The 22,692-nt window shown below is 40.5% G+C and overlaps 1 protein-coding gene and 1 long non-coding RNA gene across 4 annotated transcripts in view; one reads left to right on the top strand and one right to left on the bottom strand.

Moving 5' to 3' along the window:
• LOC117944907 overlaps window positions 1-4,913 on the bottom strand; it is a 16,747-nt gene extending 11,834 nt beyond the window's left edge. The window contains exons 1-2 of the long non-coding RNA XR_004656692.1: window positions 4,902-4,913; window positions 1,261-1,264 (exon numbers count right to left, since the gene is read on the bottom strand). This is a non-coding gene — a long non-coding RNA (uncharacterized LOC117944907). The remainder of the gene's footprint in view (window positions 1-1,260; window positions 1,265-4,901) is intronic.
• Window positions 1,204-22,692, top strand: LOC117944853 (far upstream element-binding protein 3-like). 3 transcript variants are annotated; one of them, XM_034872044.1, is made up of 18 exons: window positions 1,204-1,431; window positions 7,615-7,723; window positions 8,134-8,164; window positions 8,434-8,483; window positions 9,614-9,685; window positions 9,807-9,864; window positions 9,949-10,111; window positions 10,204-10,302; window positions 10,630-10,731; window positions 10,833-10,950; window positions 11,306-11,406; window positions 11,495-11,633; window positions 15,906-16,066; window positions 17,681-17,749; window positions 18,173-18,260; window positions 18,671-18,742; window positions 19,287-19,384; window positions 19,551-22,692. In XM_034872044.1, exons 1-18 carry the CDS (start codon window positions 1,339-1,341, stop codon window positions 19,557-19,559), a joined length of 1,632 nt encoding a protein of 543 aa, XP_034727935.1. In that variant the 5' UTR covers window positions 1,204-1,338; the 3' UTR covers window positions 19,560-22,692. The 3 variants fall into 3 exon arrangements, with proteins under 3 accessions (XP_034727935.1, XP_034727936.1, XP_034727933.1); XM_034872045.1 differs by having other exon boundaries at window positions 8,131-8,164; window positions 10,848-10,950; XM_034872042.1 differs by having other exon boundaries at window positions 8,131-8,164.

Here is a 22,692-nt window from a genome sequence, read left to right as displayed (position 1 = left end):
ATAATCAAGGATTTTTGCAACAAATCTTGCGCATGTGCAGGACGGATCGTGCGGTGTCGTGAAGCCTGGTAAAACACATTATCACATTATCATCATTATTATTATTATTATTATCACATTATCATTATTATCATCTGCGCATGCGTGAACATCTTGCACATGCGCAGAACGGATCGTGTAGGCAGGACGGATCGTGTACCGACAGACTCTAATCAATCTTTTCTTCTTTTCTTCTTCTTCTTCTTCTTCTTCTTCTTCTTCTTCTTCTTCTTCAGTTCACTCTCTCCACCTGTGGCGCTGGCCAGAGCACGTGACTGTACGCGGAAACGGAAACAGAGCAGCGACTTGCCAACAGCTGAGCAGCGGCAGAGATCCTCTATAAATAGCACGAACCACTCTGTAGTTAAAAAACAAACACTGTAAAACCTATCACCTGATAATAATTGTTGAACTGTCAGCTGATATTAGAGTATATAAGATTAATGTCATACTATTACCATGGTGACTGGCAGGAAACTGAAACCTTTGTTTCCAGGTTTTGTTCAGTTATTGAAGTGAATAAAATCCCAATTACATCAACATAGTCACCAATATATTTGCTTTCTTTCAATTATATGTGCTTTCCTAATGTGTCATATTTTAATTAATTAACTCAAGACCACAGCCGATGACTAGTTTAATGATGAAATGATGATTGTGTGTGTGTGTGTGTGTGTGTGTGTGTGTGTGTGTGTGTGTGTGTGTGTGTGTGTGTGTGTGTATCCCTTGATAAATAAAACTTTTAATATTTTTGACTATATGCACTATTTTTACATAAAACTGCCGGAGACTGTTTATAGTTTGTGTTATAACTTAACTGCCACTTTGTTGCTATTATTTTTCATATTTGTATTTTTACCTTTATTTTTACCTTGTTTATATTTATAGATTTATTAATTTTGATAGCATTGATACAGATGTTGTAATCTTAATCTCGTTATAGGCTTCTTGTAAAATGTCAATATAGATATTATATTATATAATTCAAATTAATGATTGGACACAAAATAATACTACAAATAAATCATAATGACAATAATAATAATAAACTAACCAATTAATCAACTAATCGTTTCAGCTTTTAATGAAAAGGTTGTGTCTTAACTCCAGTAACACTTCATAAGAAGCAGCGTGTTGTGTGCCCAGTGGATCCAGCTTCAGAGATCTACTTCCTCTTGGTCTCTGAAAACGTCTGCAGAGTGAGATCTCTCGCTCTCTAACCGCTCTCTGACTGCAGCTTCAGCACAGTTAGCAGCCCGAGCTAATCCGGCTAACAGCTAACAGCTAGCTAGTGGCGCTATGATGGCGGAGCTGGTACAGGGACAGGCCTCGATGAACCAGCCGGGGCTGAAATCAGATGGCCTGGCCGATGTTTTACAGAGGGCCCGGCAGGTAACAACAACACTGGGGCTCCGCACACATCCGTTCTGGGTCGTTTAGATCGAGCCAAAGCACTTTTATTTGGATTCGCCCGTGTTGTCTCAGCTGCTAACTCCTAACTTATGCGCTCCGTCAACACACTCACTCACACACTCACACACACACATACACACTAGCATGCTAACTAGCACGGAAAGCAGTTCAGAGTTGGACTTGTGGCCGGTTTGGGACACTTTATCCTGCCTGACACGGCCCGGGAGTTAGTTTAGGGGTAGTTTGTGGAGCTGTCACCTGGAGGGGAGCGCAGTGGGACCGGGGGAGGTGGCGGGGGGAACGGGACAGAAGTTTGGCCACACGTGTCACTGAGGCAGACAACCTGTTGGGCTGCGGTACAGAAACACGGTGAAAAACCACCGAGGAGCACACTAAGTCCACTCTTTCTGCTCCGATTTAATGACCTACTAATTGTCCTCACCAGGCCGGGGGAAGCAGTGAAATAAGGGTTTTCATACTGTGTTAACCGCTTTCCAACAGTTAATATGAGAGTTGGACCCCCCCCTCCCCTCCCCTCCCCTTATAGGCTGCTGTTTACTGTAAGTTGGTTAGAAACTAGGCTGGCGTTATGCAACAGCCTCAGAGCCATATACAGCCGATTGGAGGTGTGTCTGCTTCCTATAGACAGAGAGAGACAAGACAGGTAGTGAAACAGACAGACAGGACATTTAACCACCTCTGCGTGTTTGAGTAAACCAGCAGAACGTTTCTCTGATAAATTGGTTTATCTCTGCATGCAGGTGTTTTATTCTCTGTGAGGTAGTGGATTATTTTCTCTCTGTATACTGAAGACACCTAAGAGACACTGTAGTTTGACTGACAGGTCAAGTTACATCCAGCTACACATTTGAATATATACAAACTCAGATTACTAGATTACAGTAACTTGATGGTTTGTTTGAATGGGTTTATTAACTCATCTCTTATTAAAGGGAGAGTTTTGCATTTTGGCAAGTAGTTCTTTTAGACGGTGTTAAGGTGTTTTCTAAGAAGTCCTGTTTGAGTGACAGATCTGTAAATTTGAAGGTTTATCGAACATTAGGACTGCACACATTTATAATACTTATACTCAGGATTTTACAACTTATCCCGTTGGCAATAATTTAATTTTTTGTCCAAGATGAACCGTAGATATACGCTGTTCATGTGTGTTTGCATGCATGTGATTAGCCAAAGCAGCATCTTTTTGGATGAGGTTGTGTTGCTGCAAGGACTGGTTAAATATTGTTGCTGGACGACCTACACTTTGAGCATTGGTTGTGCCGACGGACTGGATTCACACAAATGTGAACGCTAAGTTTTTATCATGCAGAGCTAAAGGCGATGGGATGCTGAGAGGTTCAGAAGGAAATCTGTTCCAAATCTCTCTGTTCAGTACATAGCTGAAGTCAGGAGGACCTGGTTAGCCTAGCTTAGCATAATGACATAATAGGGAAACCGTAGCCTGCCACCTACCAACACCTATGAAACTGTGCTGAAGTATGATTTAGTTATCTTGCAAATCATGTTAACCTATTTCTATTACAGCTCAGTCTAAGTTTAGGAGCTTACCACAACTTGTAAATAACTAATAATATATAAATGTGCTCCGTAATATTAAAACAGGCTTGAGCTGTACAGTGTCTTTACATTAAGGTCACTAATAAAGTTGTTGCATCTCATTGTTTAATCTGAACACAAACAGACATGTAAAAACTATAGCTTGTGGGTTTAAGGGGAGGTAGGTGCATTGTAGTCTATATCCTTGACGTTCCATTTCCGGAATTGCTCCATTGCCACCGAAATCTGGGGGATTTCACTCATTTAGGCCAAATAGCTGTTGCCTTGGGCTTCGTTTGTGTTGGCATTTTAAAGTCCAGTCGATTTCTGAGGGCTATGGTTAACCTTTTCTCAGATCTCTGCAGGGTGAATCCAGACAGCTAACTAGACTGTTTGTCCAATCTGAGTTTTCTGTTGAATGACTAAAACTACTTTATACTACTTTAATACATGTTTCACCAAAACAAGTTTCTTCCGAGACTATGCTTTTCTCCGGTGCTTAGCACCACCCAAGACGCTTGTGATTGGCTTAAAGAAATGCCAATAAACCTGAGCATATTTTCCTTCCATCTCCGAATACTATGTGGAGTACCTAGAGTCTCCTCCCATGCGCTTTGGAGGAGGGTCTGGCAAAGCGAGACTAGGTGCAGTGTATCCATCTGCCCAGTTTTGGACAGTGAGCTCAGGTTTTGGTTTTGGTCTCTGTACTTTTGGCTAATTTAGGAATCATTGATTGTTTTAAAACTTTTAATGTATGACGTCACAATCACATTCCTGTATGTTTCTGATTTAGTGGCAGATGTTGTCTTTTTCTGTTTGTAACTTGCTGCCTTACTTTGCCAAAACTCTTGTGAAATCAAATGTCAAAAATTAACATTACCTGAAAACGTGTAGTTTATCTTTTTAGCATCTCACATCAGAAACATTGTGCCAAAATATGAACAATAATGTCGCTGTCAACAGGCTTATCGGCTAATGTTAGCTACCGACTATTACCTTAAAACAATCCAGCAAATAGATGGTACCGTAGGGAGGTTACCTGAAACCAGTGATTTAACACCGCTCATTTTACACACAGTTTAACAACAAATCAAAACGCAGAGCATTACTAGCTAAGTTTTTCGTGTTGGTTTTGAGCGGTATGACCTCCCACTAACCTGGAAAGTTTAATATCCGTAGCTAACGTTAATACAGCGTGTCGGAGGGATACTGCGTCTCTTGCAGCGGGGAGGTAGAGGCACTGCCGTGTTTGCTAATGTTAGCTTCTTCTCTCTTCTTATTCTACATTTTGTGTCCACAATGCTTTTTTCCAATAAAAAGAGAGCGGATGACAGTTCCATAGACTGTAACGGTCTATGGACAGTTCGCAGACGGCTCTGCAGAGTCGTGTAATTACAGCTTTGGTTTTCATAAACAGCTGAAGGATCGGCGGTGCACGGTGTACATCGTGGAAACCCTGTTTTGCGTCTGTCCTATACCATGGCGGCAGAAATTTTACCATGGCTGGCTGCCATTGAAAGTTTAAAACAATATTATTAAAACATAATGTTTTTTTGCATTGTCAAAGAAAACGGGCTATACAATTTATTTCTTAACTGCTAGCGTTTTAAGCCCTTTAACCTGCTAGTGCTACCAAGTGCTAAGTTGGTGGCTCTCTGCTGGACGTCACTCACAGCGGTGAGCTACGTGACACATGGCACTATATCAAAGGTGCCCAAATTCTTTCATATGAAGGGCCAAAATGTATCTGGGTGAAAGGCCATGGCCAAAAAATAAATTTCTGTTGAAGAATACCATAATTCTTGTTACGTTTGTAATTTAATGGGAAGTTTACCAGCACTGTACTCAACATTGCCGTTAAACTCAGATTACGTACTTTTTAACTGCACAAAATGTATGTTTTGTAGTCATTACTTTTAAAATAAGAGGAGATTAAGCATTAGCAGGTCAAATTCATGACGGGCAAAAACAAAGAGAGCACGGGCCTTGCACTGTCGATGAGGACTGGCGGTTAAAGCAACACTAGAGAGCTTTTCCCGCTTCGGTCCCCCTATGGGTAGAAAGCAGAATTGTCCATTACAGTACATTATGCAGGTTTGCAAGATCGGGTAGTGGATCTGTAGTTCAAATGAACTGGACAATGTAATTTAACGGACAGTTCCGCTTCCACCCTGTAGGGGGACTGAAGATGGAAGTGTTTTTTAGTATCGTTTTAAATTGGCCATCCTACATACAGGGTATGCCTGGTAGACACATTGCTGGTTGATGTTGAGACAGGCTCAGTCATAAGCTCCGCGCACAGCTGTGGACATTTACCACTCGTGTGAACACGTAAGCAGTTCTAAGAGTGGCTGCATGTGTTTGCGACGTATCTGCGGACAACAAGTGTATAAAGTACGTCCCAGCGACCTTGACAGGTGAACTTGGACTCTTTTGTCTGTTTTTGGTCGATTAACGGTCAATGATCAGTTAACAAGGATCGGCTATCAATCCAAAAAAAAAAAAATCGAAATTAGCATCCCTAGTCCGTGCAAAGTGTGACAATGAGCCAGACCTCAACACTACCACTGAACCCTGAAACTGAATCACTCGTTTTTAAAATGAAAAGAGTGGAACTCTTAAAGCTCAGTCTTTTGAAAAAAAGCATTTCCGAGAGATACTCATTGATATGACTTTCATAAATGAGGCGTGTTTGCAAAAAGCAGCTTCTCATTTCCCACTCCAAAGTAATGTAGTGGCTGTGTCGGACAATTCTTTGTCAATTTCTCCTCGTGTCTCGTCATACATTTTTGGAATTACAGTGGTGCTGAAGTGTCGACAGGATGGAATATTTTACATCGGCTCGAATACTTTTATCAGCTGACGAAATCCTTCACCTTCAATCACACTGCATGGTTATATTTTGCTAAAAGTATCCCCAATGCTTTAGTTGTGGCTATTGACCTGTCCGACTTATCACTGAGAGGCTGCTTAAATGCTGCGCAGAGTAGAAGTTGTTTACTAACCGGCTCTTGTCTCCTTACAATGTCTACCAACATATTGTCTTCTAAGAAGTGTTACCATTAGCATATTGAATGCATGTTTCACAATGCTTGCACACAGTTGCAGTTCTAGCTATTCTCTATTTCCGCTGTCATAGGTAACATGAAAATCAAAATGTTCCCACACACCAGACGCTGGAGTATCCTCCAACTCCTGCAGCCTTCCTTATCTCTCCCACTTGCCATTTCTACACGTGACATGACCTGCAGCACTCCACTTTTACTGTCTATGTCCACAAATCTTCTTTTGCGCAAAAGGGAAACACGCTGTCTGAGGTCACATACGGGTTACATTGTGCATGCATCAAACCGTGTGACGCACACACGCTCAAACCAGAACAAGCAAACTGGACTGTTTGGATGTTTTTTTCCGTGAAGCATGGCACTGCTAATATTTTCAGTTGTGATTGAACTGCCTTTGTGGAGGGACTATAGGGCATTTGACGTCCACAACAGGTCTACTAAGTGAATTTTACAAGAAATTCTTCATAGGGAAAACATTTATACACTATTTCCAATTTATTAGATTACTGTTAGTGAGAGCTAGAAAAGGACTGTGTTTTAAACTTCACTGTAGCTTATTCTGGTTTCAAACTTCACCCGGTGTGTGTTTAAAAAAAAAACAAAAACAGATGGAGACAACTTCTCTCTTTTGTTGCTTTATTAAGATCAAGCAACAGAACAAACATGGGCGTGGGTAGCTTTGGTATGCTTGTGTGTGTGGTTCAGCAAATAAATCAATAACATTGTAAATGCTACCATTCACAATGAATAGTTAGTAGGCTATAAATAGCAAATAATACCAATAAACCCACTATTAATTTCATTATCTCAATGCAGGGTAACTACTTCAGCATGTAAATAATGCACCTAAACCACAAACGTGAGCAAGGGCTTTCAACAATGGCTTGTATATTTAATCAACAGCCAATTGCATTTTAGCTAGTTTAGAACTTAGCTTAGAACAACATATGTTATATGACTTACAGTTCTCAAGGACGCACACGTGCCATCTCAACTAACTAGTTATCCCTTGCACAGCAAGTCTTGTTTTGGGTTTTTTGGTGATAACAATCCGGATCACTCTACTATTCTTCATTACACCACTACTTTATATTCAGTAGTGGTAGTTTTCCAGACTTTGTGAAGCCTTAGTGAATGAACACACACACACACACACACACACACACACACACACACACACACACACACACACACACACTGTACATATGTGTTTATGTGCAATAGAGCGGGGAAGTGAGATTCGATCACAAGTGGTCACTCAAGACTCACATGGCGACACATTCTACTGCCGGGTATGAACACACGTACTTAGAGCTGTCTACTTGTGATCGGATCACTCAGGGTGATATTAAAGCCAGGTAAGAACTTTAGGGCCTTGGTTGTAACTTGTAAAACAAAGACTTTGTACCCTTAACTGTGCTGCAACTGGATTTTAATATGTTTCTCTTGTGTCTCCACTGAGCTGCTTCTCCAGCCAGGAGTTTACCTGTTCTAATAGCCAGGAGTTACAGCTGTTTTGTTTCTTTCTGTCTGTCAGATGGTGGGTAAGATGGGCGGAGAAGCCATGTCACACCTCAACAGTTCCTCAGGAAGTGTCGAGCCCTCGCTGTACTACCCTGGCCAGAAACGACCAGGAGAAGACGGAGGTGAGGGGAGAGGGGCAGAAAGGAGGAAATCCCTGTCTTTTCACGAATCTTTTCACCTGACCAGGAATATTTAACCTGAACATCTAAATGATCCTGAACATGCTACCTGAATCTTTTAAACTTACCTAGAACTACAGACCTAAGCAAGAACCTTTTCTCACCTGATTATTGTTTTTTTTGGGTGGGGGTTGAGTGACTCTTCATAGCCTATTAAGTAAACAGCTAATGTTGTCACACAGTCCAACTGTACACTACCAAAACTAGTACTTGAATTCCTCATTGCACTGGGCCTTTTTTATTTATTTTTATTTTTATGAAACCATATATTTGTGTTTGTTAGTTTTGGTCAGTAGCTCTGTCGGGCCACTTAGCCTTATTCATGTCTAATCTGTGTCTCTGTCTCTCAGTAGGTAACCAGTTAGCAGCCATGGGGCATCAAAGGTACGATCAGCAGTACATATTGATTGATCGCACGCACGCACACACACACACAAACACACACGCACACAGAGCATGGTGAAAATGATACACACATCATGCCGCCATCATGCTGCAAATAGACATCAGTGTGTTGGTGTTGGGTTGTAACTGTAGATAAGTGTTTATAGATCTGTTCTCCTACTGTCTCCATCAACATAATCACTTATTGACACACGCATACACACATTTTGTGACCAAGACGTTAATGTGTGTTTATGTGTGTATTGCAGCCGGGTAATCACAGAGGATTACAAGGTCCCCGACAGGATGGTTGGCTTCAGTGAGTATGACCACCCCCTCCAACCAGCACCTTCTCATTTTCCCTAAAACATTTTTGGGCTGACCTATAGCCTTCATGTTAAATATAACCTTTAACCCTAGATCTTTTTAACCTTAGCCAGAAACCTTTTCACCTAAAACAGAAATGACCTGGAACCTTCAACCTGCTTCGCAACATTCAAATTCATGTAAAACCTTCCATTTAACCTTGAACCCTTCCCCTGATCTAAAACTTTGTAACTGTAATGTAGAAGCCTCCACATGACCTTGAACCCTTCCATTTGAGCCAAAGTCTTTAAACTGAGGTAGAACCTTTTCCGCTGAGATCTAATCTTCCCCCTTTCATATGACCTAGACCTGTGGTTCCCAAACGTTTTCACGTCAAGGTCAAAGATCCCTAAACGGAGACAAATTTGGCCACGGATGGGAACCACTGACTTCGACCTTTCCAACTGAGCTAGAATCATCTACTTGACCCAAGATGTTTCACCTAGAACCTTTTTTACATATCACAGACCAGTGGTTCCTTCCCCCTCAGATGAAATAATGTACCCTGTCATTGATTCCCAATGTATGTTCCAAATGTACAACGCTATTCACAACCCGGTCTCACGGCAGTTTGTGAAATGGTCACGTTAGTTAATTCTATTGAATTGTGTACAATGACACGTTTTTTTGTGTGTTGGTGAGGACAATTTTTAAAATAATGTATTTAAATGGGAAGCATGTTTTGTGGTCATATCACGACTACGGTAGCAAGTAGTATTAAATGTCCAAAATCCGCGTAGGAAGGTTGGTTGGGATGGTGGATGGGTCTAACATAGGACTTTTACCCCAGAGACCGGAGTTTGTTTCCTGCCTGTGTCATGTCGTTTCCCATTCTTCTTTGCCCTGAACATTTTCCCTGACCTAAAATCATTCCACATGATTTAGAACCTTTTGATCTTACATAAACCTTTCCACCTAGAACTTTTAAGCCTTAATCTTACTATCAGACTTGATACCTTGAACCTTTCAGCTGAACTGGAACCTTTCCCATACGGGCCCAAAACCGTTGCCTTTGACCTAAGGATAATAAAGTGTGGATCCATAACATTGACATAATGTTTCTCTTCTCTCTTCCTCCTACAGTCATTGGAAGAGGAGGTGAACAGATCACCAGGATCCAGTTGGAGTCCGGCTGCAAGATCCAGATCGCTGCTGGTGTGTATCTGTTTGTTTACATGCTTCTCAAGCATGTTATTAAAAGGAGACTTTAATGCCACTTCTGCTCATCAAATTTTCCAGCTGGTTTAACTAAAATTGTGTGTGTGCGTGCGTGTAGACAGTGGCGGTCTGATGGAGCGGCCATGTTCCCTGACTGGAACTCCAGAGAGCATTGAGTGAGTTTCTAAACATCTACCTTTCATCTCCCCTGAGGACTTCCACCTGCTGCTCACCTCCTGTCCGTTTGTGTGTGTTTCCAGGCAGGCGAAGCGTCTGCTGGTCCAGATCGTAGATCGCTGTAGAAACGGTCCAGGTTTCCATGGCGATGGTGAAGGCGGAGCCTCTGTGCAGGAGATGCTGATCCCGGCCAGTAAGGTGGGACTGGTGATTGGCCGAGGAGGAGACACCATCAAACAGCTGCAGGTAGAGTAATTGACACCTTCAGCTGGGCGTTATGACTCTACTAACTACCGGGGTGTCTGTTTTTAATATCTCTGATGTTTGTTTTGTGTCAGGAGCGAGCAGGGGTGAAGATGATGATGATCCAGGACGGTCCGATGCCAACAGGAGCTGACAAACCACTTCGCATCTCTGGAGACCCGTACAAAGTGCAGGTATAAACTAACATTTGTACTCTATAACTGTGAGACCTTCAGGCTGTTTTTCCCACGGGTTCATTGGCGCCACATGGCTCACGCTGTTGTGGTCCTGCTTGGTAGCAAGGCAAACTATGACCAACCTGGGATGGTGTCCTCCCTCAAAACGAGGTACTGCTGCCCACACTTGCAGACCATTAAAAGGTTTAGTGTTTGATGCTGCGGTTAGATGAAGAGCTACAGCCTCTTACTGTGGTCTAGGTACATGTACCTCTTAAACTCAGAAGAAGACAGTATGTAGATGTAACATCTAACTGTGTGCCTCTCTATCTTTTGCTCCTTCAGGCAGCGAGGGAGTTGGTGTTGGAGGTGATCAGAGAGAAAGACGGAGATTTTAGGTCGGGGCGCAACGACTTCAGCGCCCGTCTGGGAGGAACCAGCCTGGATGTACGGCACACATTCACAAACGCATTCTGTTAGCATTCCTAGATGCTAGCATGTTTGAGGGTGCGTTTGAATCCCTATTTAAAAGATACATACATGTCTAGTCTGTTTCTCTGCAGGTGCCAGTTCCCAGGTTTGCTGTTGGCATCGTGATTGGCAGGAACGGAGAAATGATCAAGAAGATCCAGAATGATGCAGGAGTCCGAATCCAGTTTAAAGCAGGTCTGTTTAGTATGATCCACTTTAAAACTAGTTTGTTTACACCACGATGAACAAGATTAAACTTGTTTACATTATTTCAATTCAGATAAAACTGATCTTATTACTCAAGCAATACAGTTTACAACTGTACAACTCCATAATAATCCAGTTTAAAACAAGTCATTTTAAACCAGTAAAATCCAAGTGTGTGTTTACACAGGAAATCCTGATTAAATTGCTCTCTTTAAATCATCTCGTCCATTTTCACATGTAATGCACTTTGAAACAGAAAAATGCAAATTAAACCAGCCTGTCTATGATGGTATGATCCAGATCAAAGGCCACTTTTGACCTTTGACTTTCCTGCGTCTTGCAGATGATGGCATCAGTCCAGAGCGTGTTGCCATGGTGATGGGTCAGCCAGACCGCTGTCAGCATGCTGTCCACCTCATCAATGAGCTCATTCAGACCGCGCAGGTAAAACAAACACACACACACACACACACACAGGTGAGTCTAAACTGAACTGAGATGATGATCTTCATTTTTGTGTTTGTTTTCGTAGGAGCGTGATGGTTTTGGCTCAGCCCTGCGGGGTGGGAGGGTAAGAGGTCGTGGTGATTGGACTATGGGCTCTCCTGGTCCACTACAGGAAGTAACCTACACCATCCCTGCTGACAAGTGCGGCCTGGTTATCGGTAAAGGTAGGAGTAGAAATCCTTTCAGTCTGACCACCCTTTATTTTAGCAGCCATAGAAATTAGTCACACCTTTGTCTGGGAAAATTAATATTTGACAGCACATGTTGTTGTGTTTAGAAATAAATGTACAGGTGACAGCAGTCTGGTAAACATATCGCTAGTCAGATGAAAAGATTTGCAGTAAAGAAACACAGTAGAGTTCAGTAAAGAGTTGTATTTTTTTAATATACCCATCCAATAAAATAAACCTATCAGCACATCTTCTTGTAACATTTTCAAATATCAAAAAAAATAAAAGATCTTATCAGAAAAGTCCAAGGTACAGGTAATTATGGCCCGAGCAAGAAAGTGCTAGGGGCCAGTGCAAGGAACTAAAAGTGCAAGGAACCGGTTGTTTAAAAAAAAAAGTTTTGCAGTGATTGGGCTAAGCCCCGGCCATTGGGGTCCAACACACACCAGGGTTGGGGGAAGTTCTTTTGATATTCACTAAAGTTGGTGGGAGCATTGTTGTTATTTCTAGAAACGTGTTAAAGTTTTTTTTTTTTTTTTTTTTTTTTACAGGTCAGCCATTTTAGATTTTGTGTGTCAATTTTTATTTTTGTTTACACATGTTTTGTTTTGTAATTATTTTGATTGTTATTAGGCCTGGTGGTGGCACCACGGCTCTATAGTGCCCCCAATTAGTTTTAGCCTTTGAATACATTTTTTTTGATGCTCTCGATATACTCGAAATACTTGGCACAAATCAAACCTGTTACGCATTACACAACTATACAGTGATTTGGTTCATACGTGATTAGATGGCTCCATGGCGCCCCCTAATCCTTGGAAGGCCTTAATTTGGACAAAGTTGCATTACACATTTATGAGATTTGGTACCATGTACCACAGCTGTGGTAAACCTTGTTGCCATGGCGAGGTGGGCAATGTGCATGTTTCACCGTTTGATTTTGCAAAGTCCAATGACCCTACATTTCACACGCTGCTGGATAAGAGCCCACGCCTGTAGACATCTACGCGTCCATATCGAGTCATTGTCATTGCGCCACCTACTGACAACAGGTCTACACGATATACAGCAATAGGATGTATACTTAATGTGTGTTGTGTTGCGCCACACAGTGGAGAGAGGAAGGCGTACAAAATGCAAAATATGTCATTTACAGCGCCACACACTCCAACCAGGAAAATAATATCTGACTTGTGTGCACTGGTTCAGAAGGTCATGCACAGCTGTATTAACCAGCGTCCCGCCACTACACCAAATATGCATGGAGGTGTGAGGACCGATACATCGCAGCTTTAATTTAAACTTTTTCTTTGTCTGCAACCTGTAAACTACTGAGAATAAGACTAACAGCAACGTAAGCTCTTATTAGCCCCACTCCCATTCTATTTGAAAACACTTTAAAACATTTTACCATTAACCATTGTGCGTGTGGGTGTGGGTGGGAGGGTGTGGGGGGTCAAGAGGGTCGAGCAGCAGCTTCGAAAATAAAAGCAACCAAAAAAAAGAAATGTCAAGTACCTAATGCTTAGACACCATATGGCCTGTTTGTGTGTGCGTCTGGTGGTCTATTGTCTGTCAGGACTTTCTATTGGACGATACTCATGAATGTCCTACTGTCTACTCACACACACTGAAGCCTGTTGTTCAGTAGATTTAAATGTTACTCAGATTCAGTAAAAAAAATAAAACAATTAGTTTATTAAAGGTTACAAAACAAATATTTGAATTAGAGCTAAAGGTAAGAAATAGTTTAATGATTATGGAGTAAAATTCAGTTAATTATTGAGACATTGTCAGAAAATGATCATTATATTATAATCATTCAGTCATTTACAGTCACCAGAATCACCAGATACATGTATTCATAGTTTTTAGTTACAAAACGCAAATTATTAAAAGTGTAACTTTTAATCAATGAATGTTTTCTGTCAATCAACTATTAAATTAGTGTAATCTAACACAGCTGGCTGTTACACAAGTGCATTTTTTTTCAATAAGCAGAGGGTCGTCAGGACAAACTGAGACAAAAAGAAAATAAATCTGGCAAATGCAGATTTTAATCTGGTGAATTTTAAACATTTTATAAAATAAAAACATATGACCATATGGAAAAAGAGAAGTCACAATTTAATTTTACAATGCTGTTGAAAATAAAAGCTGGTTAGATTTAAAGGAATAAAAACAAAATAGTCAAAGTCTGAACAATATGGAAATTTGGCAGAGGTTGAAAACCTTCAGATATCCTGTTCACTCACTCAGTCATTCACTCGCTCTCCTTTTCACCTCATAAAAGGTCCATTAATGGTCTCCTCATTTGGTTAACAAAGGGTTAATGACCTTAGGATATTCTGCTGACCTGGAGGAGGAGGTGGTGGTTGGTTTTGCTACAGAACTGACTCATGTTTAAAAGTTTTTATAGGGCTGCACAATTGATTGAATTTGAATCACGATTTTGGCTTCCCACGATCAAATTTGCGGGATCGAGCGATATTTTAAATGCGTCATTTCATAGAATGCTCCGTTTTTTTTTGCAAAGCCAATCTAATGCTTCATAAACCAATGTCTGATACTGTGCGAGTCAGAGTTGTTCCCTGTTTCTAGATGCAGACAGTCACAGAGGACCGAGTAACGTGAGGAAAATTCCACAACAGATAGCAGTCGGTCACAAGGTTTTACCAGTTTACTTGTAAACGCAACATTTTGTCCCGTTTGTGTTGTTTTTCAGACAGCGGCAGTGACCAGTGCCAGTTACTGTCTGTTAGCTCACAGGGCCCTAGGGTGCGACTAACATTTTTCCTAGGTCGCACCAGTGCACCTAATGTCCATGTGTTACATGACCCATTTTTCTGTAAAGCCGTGCCTGTGTTGGTATGTCTCCTCTTACTCTCCGTCCAGCCCCTCCCCCATTCACTCACACACGACTTCCAGCGACACGGAGAGACACAGCGGCAACAGTCCACACTTCTGACATTTGTCCACAGTTTTAATTGTTATTAACACAACTGTATATTGCTATGCATGAGAGGCAAACCTGTATTTGTACCAGTGTATCCGCTGGTAACTCTGCTATCGCGGCCGCCACTCCAAAAAACAAAGAAGAAGTTATTGAATGCAACCAACTTGAGTTCGTACACACGTGTGTAACTCCGCTGACCCCCATTTGACCCGTGCTGGACCCATTCATAGTGAGTCAGTTGTCACTCTGTGAGTAGCATACACGTCCATTGGACCCCCCTCTCTCCCTAGCTCTTTAAATCAGTTATTGTTCAAAACAAGTGAATGAGCTTTCTCAGAAATATATATATCTTTATATATATCGTAGTCTATTTATTTCAGATGTGTCGCAGCTGTATGTAAGTGCAATATACAAATTAAGACAGAAGAAGGTAGCACAATATGGATGTGAAAGCTGTTATAAATAGCCTATGTGACTATAAAATGTATGGTTAAAATCAACAAATAATCATGATATCAATATTGATCAAAATAGAGATGATTTAAATCCTCACCGGAGTACATTCCAGCCTTAAAAGTTCCAGATTTTGTCTGTGTTGTAAACTTTGATCGCAGCTGCAGAAGCTGGTTGTGTTTGGAGAAGTTGGGCAGAAGCTGTCCACTGTGTCAGAGAGATCGGAGGACTTCCTTACTACTGTCTTTACAGTAGCTATAGTGGCACTAGTGTCAGTTTGTGCTCTGTGTGATTGAAATCAACACTTTTTGTTGAAAGCTGCAGATTCTATCTGCAGAGAAACGACCTCAATCACTGAGAGTTTCTACCGGCTTGCTGGTGTGTCTCCTTTTTTCTTTTTTTTCTTTTTTTACGTGCATTTATATACATTTAATAACTTTGTTGGTAAACAAAATGTGTTGTTAATTAACATATTAGCATTACAATCATCCAATCTTATTTTGACTTTTGCATTATGCAGTTTATGTACAGTAGCTAGAATGTAGCTCCAAATTCCTATATTGTATCTTTTTTGAAAGGATTCTTGTCTAAGTATTAAATAAATTTCCAGCAATGAGCAAACTGACCTCAGATCAGATGAAAAAGGTATTTGCGTTGTGAAATGTCAGCATGCAAATCCAGCTACAGGTTTGTTGCAGAAACACTGATTCTAGCAACATTAGCCTTGTATCATTTTCTGCTGTCCTGTGAAAGCACCTGAAGACATAATGTCTAATAATATTTGTGTCAAAAGCGATGCATAGCTTCATCAGTCTATGTGAGATGTGTTTTTTTTAACATTTTGTGTGTGTATGTAGGTGGAGAAACCATCAAGAGTATTAACCAGCAGTCTGGAGCCCACGTGGAGCTGCAGAGGAACCCTCCCCCCTCCACGGACCCCAACACCCGCGTCTTCACCATCAGAGGCACCGCCCAGCAGATGGACCTGGCCCGCCAGCTCATAGACGACAAGATTGGGGTATGCAAAACATATTGACCTCAATACAATGACGCTAATTTAAACTTTCTACTGGAAAAAAAACGCTATGAAGCGTGTAAAGTGTGTAGCTGATGAGCAGGTGGCACCTTGTACGGCGGCCTCGGCCACAGTGTATGAATGTGTGTGAATGGTGAATGTAACCATGTATGATGCGCTTTGAGTAGTCGTTAAGACTAGAAAAAAGCGCTATATAAATACAGCACATTTACATCATCTTCATACCTGTAGAATAATAATCCAGGTTTGTTATCACTGACCCAGACTATGTCTCTTAAACCTGAGCTTTCTGATTAGTTTCATTCTACCTGAACTTCAGATATTCTGGTGTATTATTTCATAAATAGTCTTCATTTTGTAATCCATTTGAAGGTCGCTTTATTTTGTCTTCCAGGAAAGAGTTTTGTCTTGGATTAAATTATTGCATGGAAAAACAAACGTGTCACAAAATACAAATATAAAAAAAGACAACTTGCAAACACTATATTTACAAAGAACTTCATGCTGGTAAAAATACAAGAATTCCAGAAACTGATATTTTTAGGCTTAGTTGTAAATACAAAACTCCAAAATCATGCAATTTATGCAACTGATTTATCGACAAAAACAAACTCACTGCTTTGGTGCTTTATCCCCGTTTTGTATGGTAAATTTAGCTTGTTGTAAAGACGGCTAAAAGTAAGGGGTGGCACCGGTAATGCTAACGGAGGTGTAACGTTACAAACAGCCGCTGTTCTGACTCAGTTGCCTGGGTCTGTTTTCCGACGGTTCAGTAAACTGCCGTTAGCATCCTTAGTACCAGAGTTAGCTAAGTGCTCACCGGGCTGGCTGCTAGCTGGCTGGGTGGGTGCTGACTGTGGATGTGTCCCCGGACCGGGACTGTTTCAGCGCCAGGAGAGTGAGGCAGACAGACAGGGCTAGCTGGCTAAATTACTATTACATTAGTCGTCTATCTATACAGTTTAAGTTGCTGATGAATTTGTGGGTTAGCCCAGAGTTGTAAACTGTGGTCAAAACAATCATACTACAAATAACTGGGCGTGTTAAACACTGTTGTAATCTTATGTTACCCACCAAGAATTAGATAACATTGTAGACCTAGCGTTAGCTACTTGCTCTTCAACCAGCATCTTTACAGTAGGCACCAAAGCACTTTCCTCTTCGGTCCTCCTACAGGTTGGAATGGTTTATTTTTCCATTAGCATTATTCGTTAAGTCTCATTCGAATGGGGGTTAATGAACCACTGAAACGATTTTGGAAACATTAATTTAAGGTACAAAAGAATCTTTTGTGTTGGAACAGTTGACATTGAAATCAGTCAGTAACTATAAAAACAGTATTTGTTTTATTGCTATGTTGCAAATTGGCATGTAATCAACGACAAAACAATTTCATGTGGCAGAAAGTTGTATTACGTTTACCAAGTATAACTCTCCTCCACCTAACTATCCTACAGTCATTGTCCTGAGATACATAAGGTACAAATATGACATTGTAAAGTGGCTCATGGCAGATTTAAGGTGGCGTGTGTTTAAGGTGGCATGTGTTAAATGTTACCAGAATAAATTGTACTTTCTCTTTCCTGTTCTTTTTAGGGTTCAGGTATCATGAGTAATGGAGGTTTTGGCTTTAGTCCTTTCACCCAGGGCCCTGCTACACACCAGAGGTAGGAGCTTCTGTCTGATATTGATCTCTTAGCTTGTCAGATTGTGTGATTATTGTGATGAATGATGGCTGAATTGTGGCGCAACAGTGGAGATAGAAGCAATATGCACCACAGATGAAAACCCATCAACTTGCATAATCTCTGCAGAAAATCAAACAACTTTTCTGTTAAAACTATTAAAACTCGATACTTACTAAGCCTCATCTTTTTCCTGTTTTATTCTGATGGGTTAGTTTGTTGTTGGTAGCCGCGGTCAAAAAAAATTCAGGACCATAAAACCAAAGATTTCACCATGTTATTGTGTAGCAGAAGTAAACAAATGAGTAAATATAAAGTATGATGTTTTATGTATATGTAGATACTTTGTTAACATAATCTGTACTCTGTGGAGTGTGTTTCATTAAGAGTGTGTTGTGTGTGCATCTGTGGCAGCGGTCAGACCTTCCTGACTGGCGTTTGGGGAAACACCTACCAGACCAGCTGGCAGAACCCTGGACAACAAGACCCAGGTAACACACACACACACACACACATTTGTTTGTTTTTTGAAGTTATTCCCCATTTTATCTTCTATTTTATTTTGGCTGTTGAACCCCAGAAAAACGACAGTGGCATTTTGTAAACCAACTGACATTTAAAGGTTAAAATGTAATATTTTGCCGTTATCAGGACTGAAGTTGATTAAAAGAGTAAATTTGTGAAAGGGGGAAAATAATGTTATTAATATTGAATTTATGGCAGTTATTTGACACAGACATCAGAGCAACCTATTTAAAAGTATGTACAAGAGCTACATTTTCTGAATATGATTCCCAAGAGCTGTTATTAATGGATTGGTTTGGTTTGGAGTTGTTTGTAGATGATCCACTGAGTTCAGTCTATAAACACAGTCAGATTTACTGTCTGTTTCTGTCTGTAGGTCAGCAGAGCCAGCCTCAGAGCTTGATGACAGACTACAGTAAGGCCTGGGAGGACTACTACAAGAAACAGAGTATGACATCTGTCTGTCTTTTCCTCCCGTAACAAAACCAATGAAAATGAATGTTTATTTGGTTATTTATTTAGGACACATGTTTGTGAGTTGTATTCTTTCTTTCTGAACATGCAAATACATACAATAAAAAGTTAAAAACTAAGATAAAGAACGTAGAGTAAATCCAGCACAGAGTATGTGGATAAACATGAGGATGTAGGACTGTTATGTAAATTGCTGTATTTACTATACTGAGCCCCTCAGCTTTATGGAGCTTCATAGTAAGTTTTAGCTCATTGTTAAATGTTCCTGTTTACTGTTGTGCTTCACTCTCAGCGCTCTCATAGCGTTGTTTAGAGAAAATGCTGGTAAAAAGCCACTGTGAAAACTAAGACTCCCAATCTGGATGTGGAAATGAGTCATTAAAATTTTAACTTGAGAGGGGATGACATGTTAATGCTGTGTTCACAGCCTGTTTTGCTATTGCTGGTGTAACTAACTAACTTATTAAAACCATGGAAGAGATGTGGACGTGACCTCATGTTCATGTCTGTGTCTGCAGGTCAGTCCTCTCAGCAGAGTTCGGTGCCAGACTACACTGCAGCGTTAGCAGAATACTACAGGCAGCAGCCCTACCTGTGGAACGCCGCCCAGATACAGGTAACACACAGGAAGCTGCCAGCTCACTGTACCTGTAGTTTACCGGTTACAAGTTCTGGCTTGGAGTTTGGAGCCCAGAAACAATCGATTTTAAACCCAAACCTCACTACTGCTACAACATTTAAACACAGAATACACAAAATGATGTCATTTCCTGTCTCTTTAGGATCACTAGAGGCTCATTCGTCACTGATGAAGGCCTCGGATGGTCGTCGACGGCAACCAAATCGGGGTTTCCTAGCAACGCTCTGCCGCTTCCTCCTTCCTTTTGTAGAGAAAAATAAGGATTAACTGAAAAATCACGAACTCTTTTCTTTCTGTTTTTTAACCTTACAAAGTTGATATTTTGTCGGGCAGATTTTTTTGGACTAGCCTCTGGTCTCCACAGTGTAGACCTGGTTTTTCTTTTTGTTTTTATTTTTTATCAAACTTGAACTTAAAGATGTATCAGTGTGGCTTTGAACAAAAAAATCCAGTATAATCTATATTTTGTCTAGTTTTATTTTCCAATAAGAAAACGGTATAAGGCTTAGCAGTCTTGAGCAAGAATCAGATATTATTATTATTATTATTTTGTTTATGATAATGTTTTAAAGCATGCGCCAGATTGTGTGTGTTGACTCTCAGTTATTTTTTTTTTTTTATTTTGGCATAGAAATATTTTAATAGCGTCGGATGGAAATTTAATGTTTTACCGTCGGAGACAAAACTGTTTTTTGTACTAAATTTATGCTCGCTGGGTCTGTTTGTTCTCTATCTAATTTTACCTGTTTAGTTGCCATCTTGGAGGTGCAATGACGCGTTTATTGTTTTCTTTTGGTGTGATGATAGTTCTTATTCCTGTATCTCTATAGTGACTCTTTAGTTTTTATGATGTAATGATGAATAAATGACGATTTATATTGCGTTGTCAAAAGCCAGATCTCTCTGTGGTCAAACAGTTTGTCCTCCACAGGATTTAAACCTCTAGCCGACACCATGTTTCCCCGCCTCAACTTTCATTACAAAAAGGGGATAAATTACTATTTTCTTACAAAGTGAAACTTTATTATTGTTATTGTTACTTAGTTCTGCATTTCTACTTTGCTGTTTTGTTTATAGAAGAAGTGTTAGGAGCTGAACAATGAAGTTAACTATTCTATTAGCGATGTAAACTGGCGTGTTAGCTAAATGCGCAAGTTAGCTAAACGTGTGTTAACACAAGAACAATGTTTCTTAGCAAAAAGATGTGTTACCTCAACTGTGTTTGCAGAATGAATGTGGTGGTTAAACTGTTTCTGTTAGCTGTGTTTTATTAGCTGAATGTTAACTGAAAGGTGTGTTGTCTGAACAATTAGTTTGTGTTAGCTGTGTGCTTAGCGGTTTTAGTTAGCTTTTACTGAACATGCACATTATGAATTTGTGTTAGTTGAGTCAAAGTGGAGGCTGAACTTTTTCTGTTTTCCAGTGTGTTAGAAGAGTCTACTGGATGTGTAGCTGTTGGCTAAACATGTGCACTAATTTAACTTTGCAGCGCTCACGATTTATTGCAAATAGAATAAGGAAAAAATTTTCACTCCAGCCTCCCAGTTGTAATTGTAAAAGAATATCGGCAATCCAGTGACAAAATGGCTCCAACGAATCTTTACTGGCAATAACATCTAAATAAAACCCAATAAACACAAATAAAATCCACTTTGCTTGTTAGATATAACGGCAATAACTATGAAATACATTCAGACACATTGATCTACTATAACTACATGGCTAGCTAAGGGAGCATTATATTTGAATAATTTGTAAGGGTTCCTAAAATCTCTAAACATGACGTGAAAACGGCATTAGTTAAATAAATGCTTAGCTTGTGCGACGACAGTATGAACCTGTTAGGTAAACTATGTACATTAGCAAAACTGTATTGTAGCTTAATGGCGCTGAATGTGTTAGCTAAACTGTGTTTTGTTAACTTGTGCTAGCTAAACTTGTGTGTTAGACGTGTGGTGTGTCGGAGTTAAACGGTGTGTATGTTAGCTGTATGTTGTGTCTGTTAAGGCTGGATTATGCTTCTCGCACATGCACGGTTGTATTTTTGTGACTATTTTATATGAACGTGGAAGTATTTTTTTGCTTTTACTTTTCAAACCCATCTCCCAACAGGTTTTTGAATTGTTTAACACATGTTTAGATTAGGAAGACTTTAAAGTTTCACCCCTAAAGCCCTCCTTGCATAAATATGAAGGGAGGTTTGTGCACCTTCGTAGATGTGTAATTCCAACCTTAGCTTTGTTAGCAGCGTGTTTCGTATTTTTGTGCGTTAGCTAAACGTTGTTGTGTGTTGGACCACAGAGAGATTTGTCTTGTGTTGAGGGAGATCTGGCGGCTGTTGAGTTGAATATTGAATCAGTGGTTCTGCTTCTTGTATGTGTGATGATGATAATAATAATGACAACGATAATAATGAGTTCTCCTGTACAAGGGTCTATTTAAATCTCTTTATCCAGTTTGAATATTCAGTTTGTCGATAAGATAATATGGTTTGTGTAAATTTCCACTCTCTGGCGGGTGCTCTCCAGTTAAAAATGTACTTTGTTATCCTGTTAAAAATGATATTGTTTAATTCACATGTTGTGTTTCACCAATTTGCAAAGAAAAGCTGAGTATGTGTAATTTTCTCAAGACTGCTAGGCTAACTGTCTCTATCTCCTCTTCTTGTCTGTCTGTCTCCGTCTGTCCGGACGTCACTACATTTAAAAAGTTAGTGGGATTTATTATTTTTTAACACGTCTGTAATTGGACCAGGCGCGTTGAACTGTCCCCAAGCTCGTTAGCGTGGCGGCTCCGAGACTAGGAGAGCTAGTGAGGGGGTTTTGATCCCCGAAAAACTATAAAAAAAAGAAGAAAAAAAAAGAAAAGAAAACACTGGAGTGGACGGTGGTTCGATGTCCAGCCCCAGTTCCAGGGTTCCTAGGTGTTGAATGCTAGAACCCACACTGGGTAATAAAATAGTTAATAACTGGTCAGCGGGGTCACATCAAACCTCCCCCACGTCCCAGGGCCAGGACTGAACACGACATCACCCTTCCTCTCCGGTTTAGATCTTCCTAGTCCCCACCCCTCGCCCTGAAGGGGTTATAGGGAGCTTTTTGGTTTCTTGGTTTCTGTTGTTTTTCTAATGGACAGACGTCCTAACTGTAACCTTCAGATTTTTCTATTAGATTCTATTGACCGAGTTGTGTATGAACCCGAGCCACGAGACTGTCGGTGGCCGAGAAAGAGGAAGATGGATGATGTTTAACACGAGGGCTAATAAACAGGCTCATTCTTTCTGA

The sequence above is a fragment of the Etheostoma cragini genome, chromosome 5, assembly GCF_013103735.1.
Source record: "Etheostoma cragini isolate CJK2018 chromosome 5, CSU_Ecrag_1.0, whole genome shotgun sequence".
NCBI classification, from domain to species: Eukaryota; Metazoa; Chordata; class Actinopteri; order Perciformes; family Percidae; genus Etheostoma; species Etheostoma cragini.
The sequence above is the reverse complement of the archived record's forward strand: the minus strand, read 5'-3'. Positions and strand labels throughout refer to the sequence as shown.

Coding starts and splice junctions, on each gene's coding strand:
- LOC117944853 (XM_034872042.1), top strand. CDS start 1,339: ATGATGGCGGAGCTGGTACAGGGACAGGCCTCGATGAACCAGCCGGGG. Junction 8,484..9,613: donor CGACAGGATGGTTGGCTTCA/GTGAGTATGACC, acceptor TTCCTCCTACAG/TCATTGGAAGAGGAGGTGAA. Junction 10,112..10,203: donor ACACCATCAAACAGCTGCAG/GTAGAGTAATTG, acceptor GTTTTGTGTCAG/GAGCGAGCAGGGGTGAAGAT.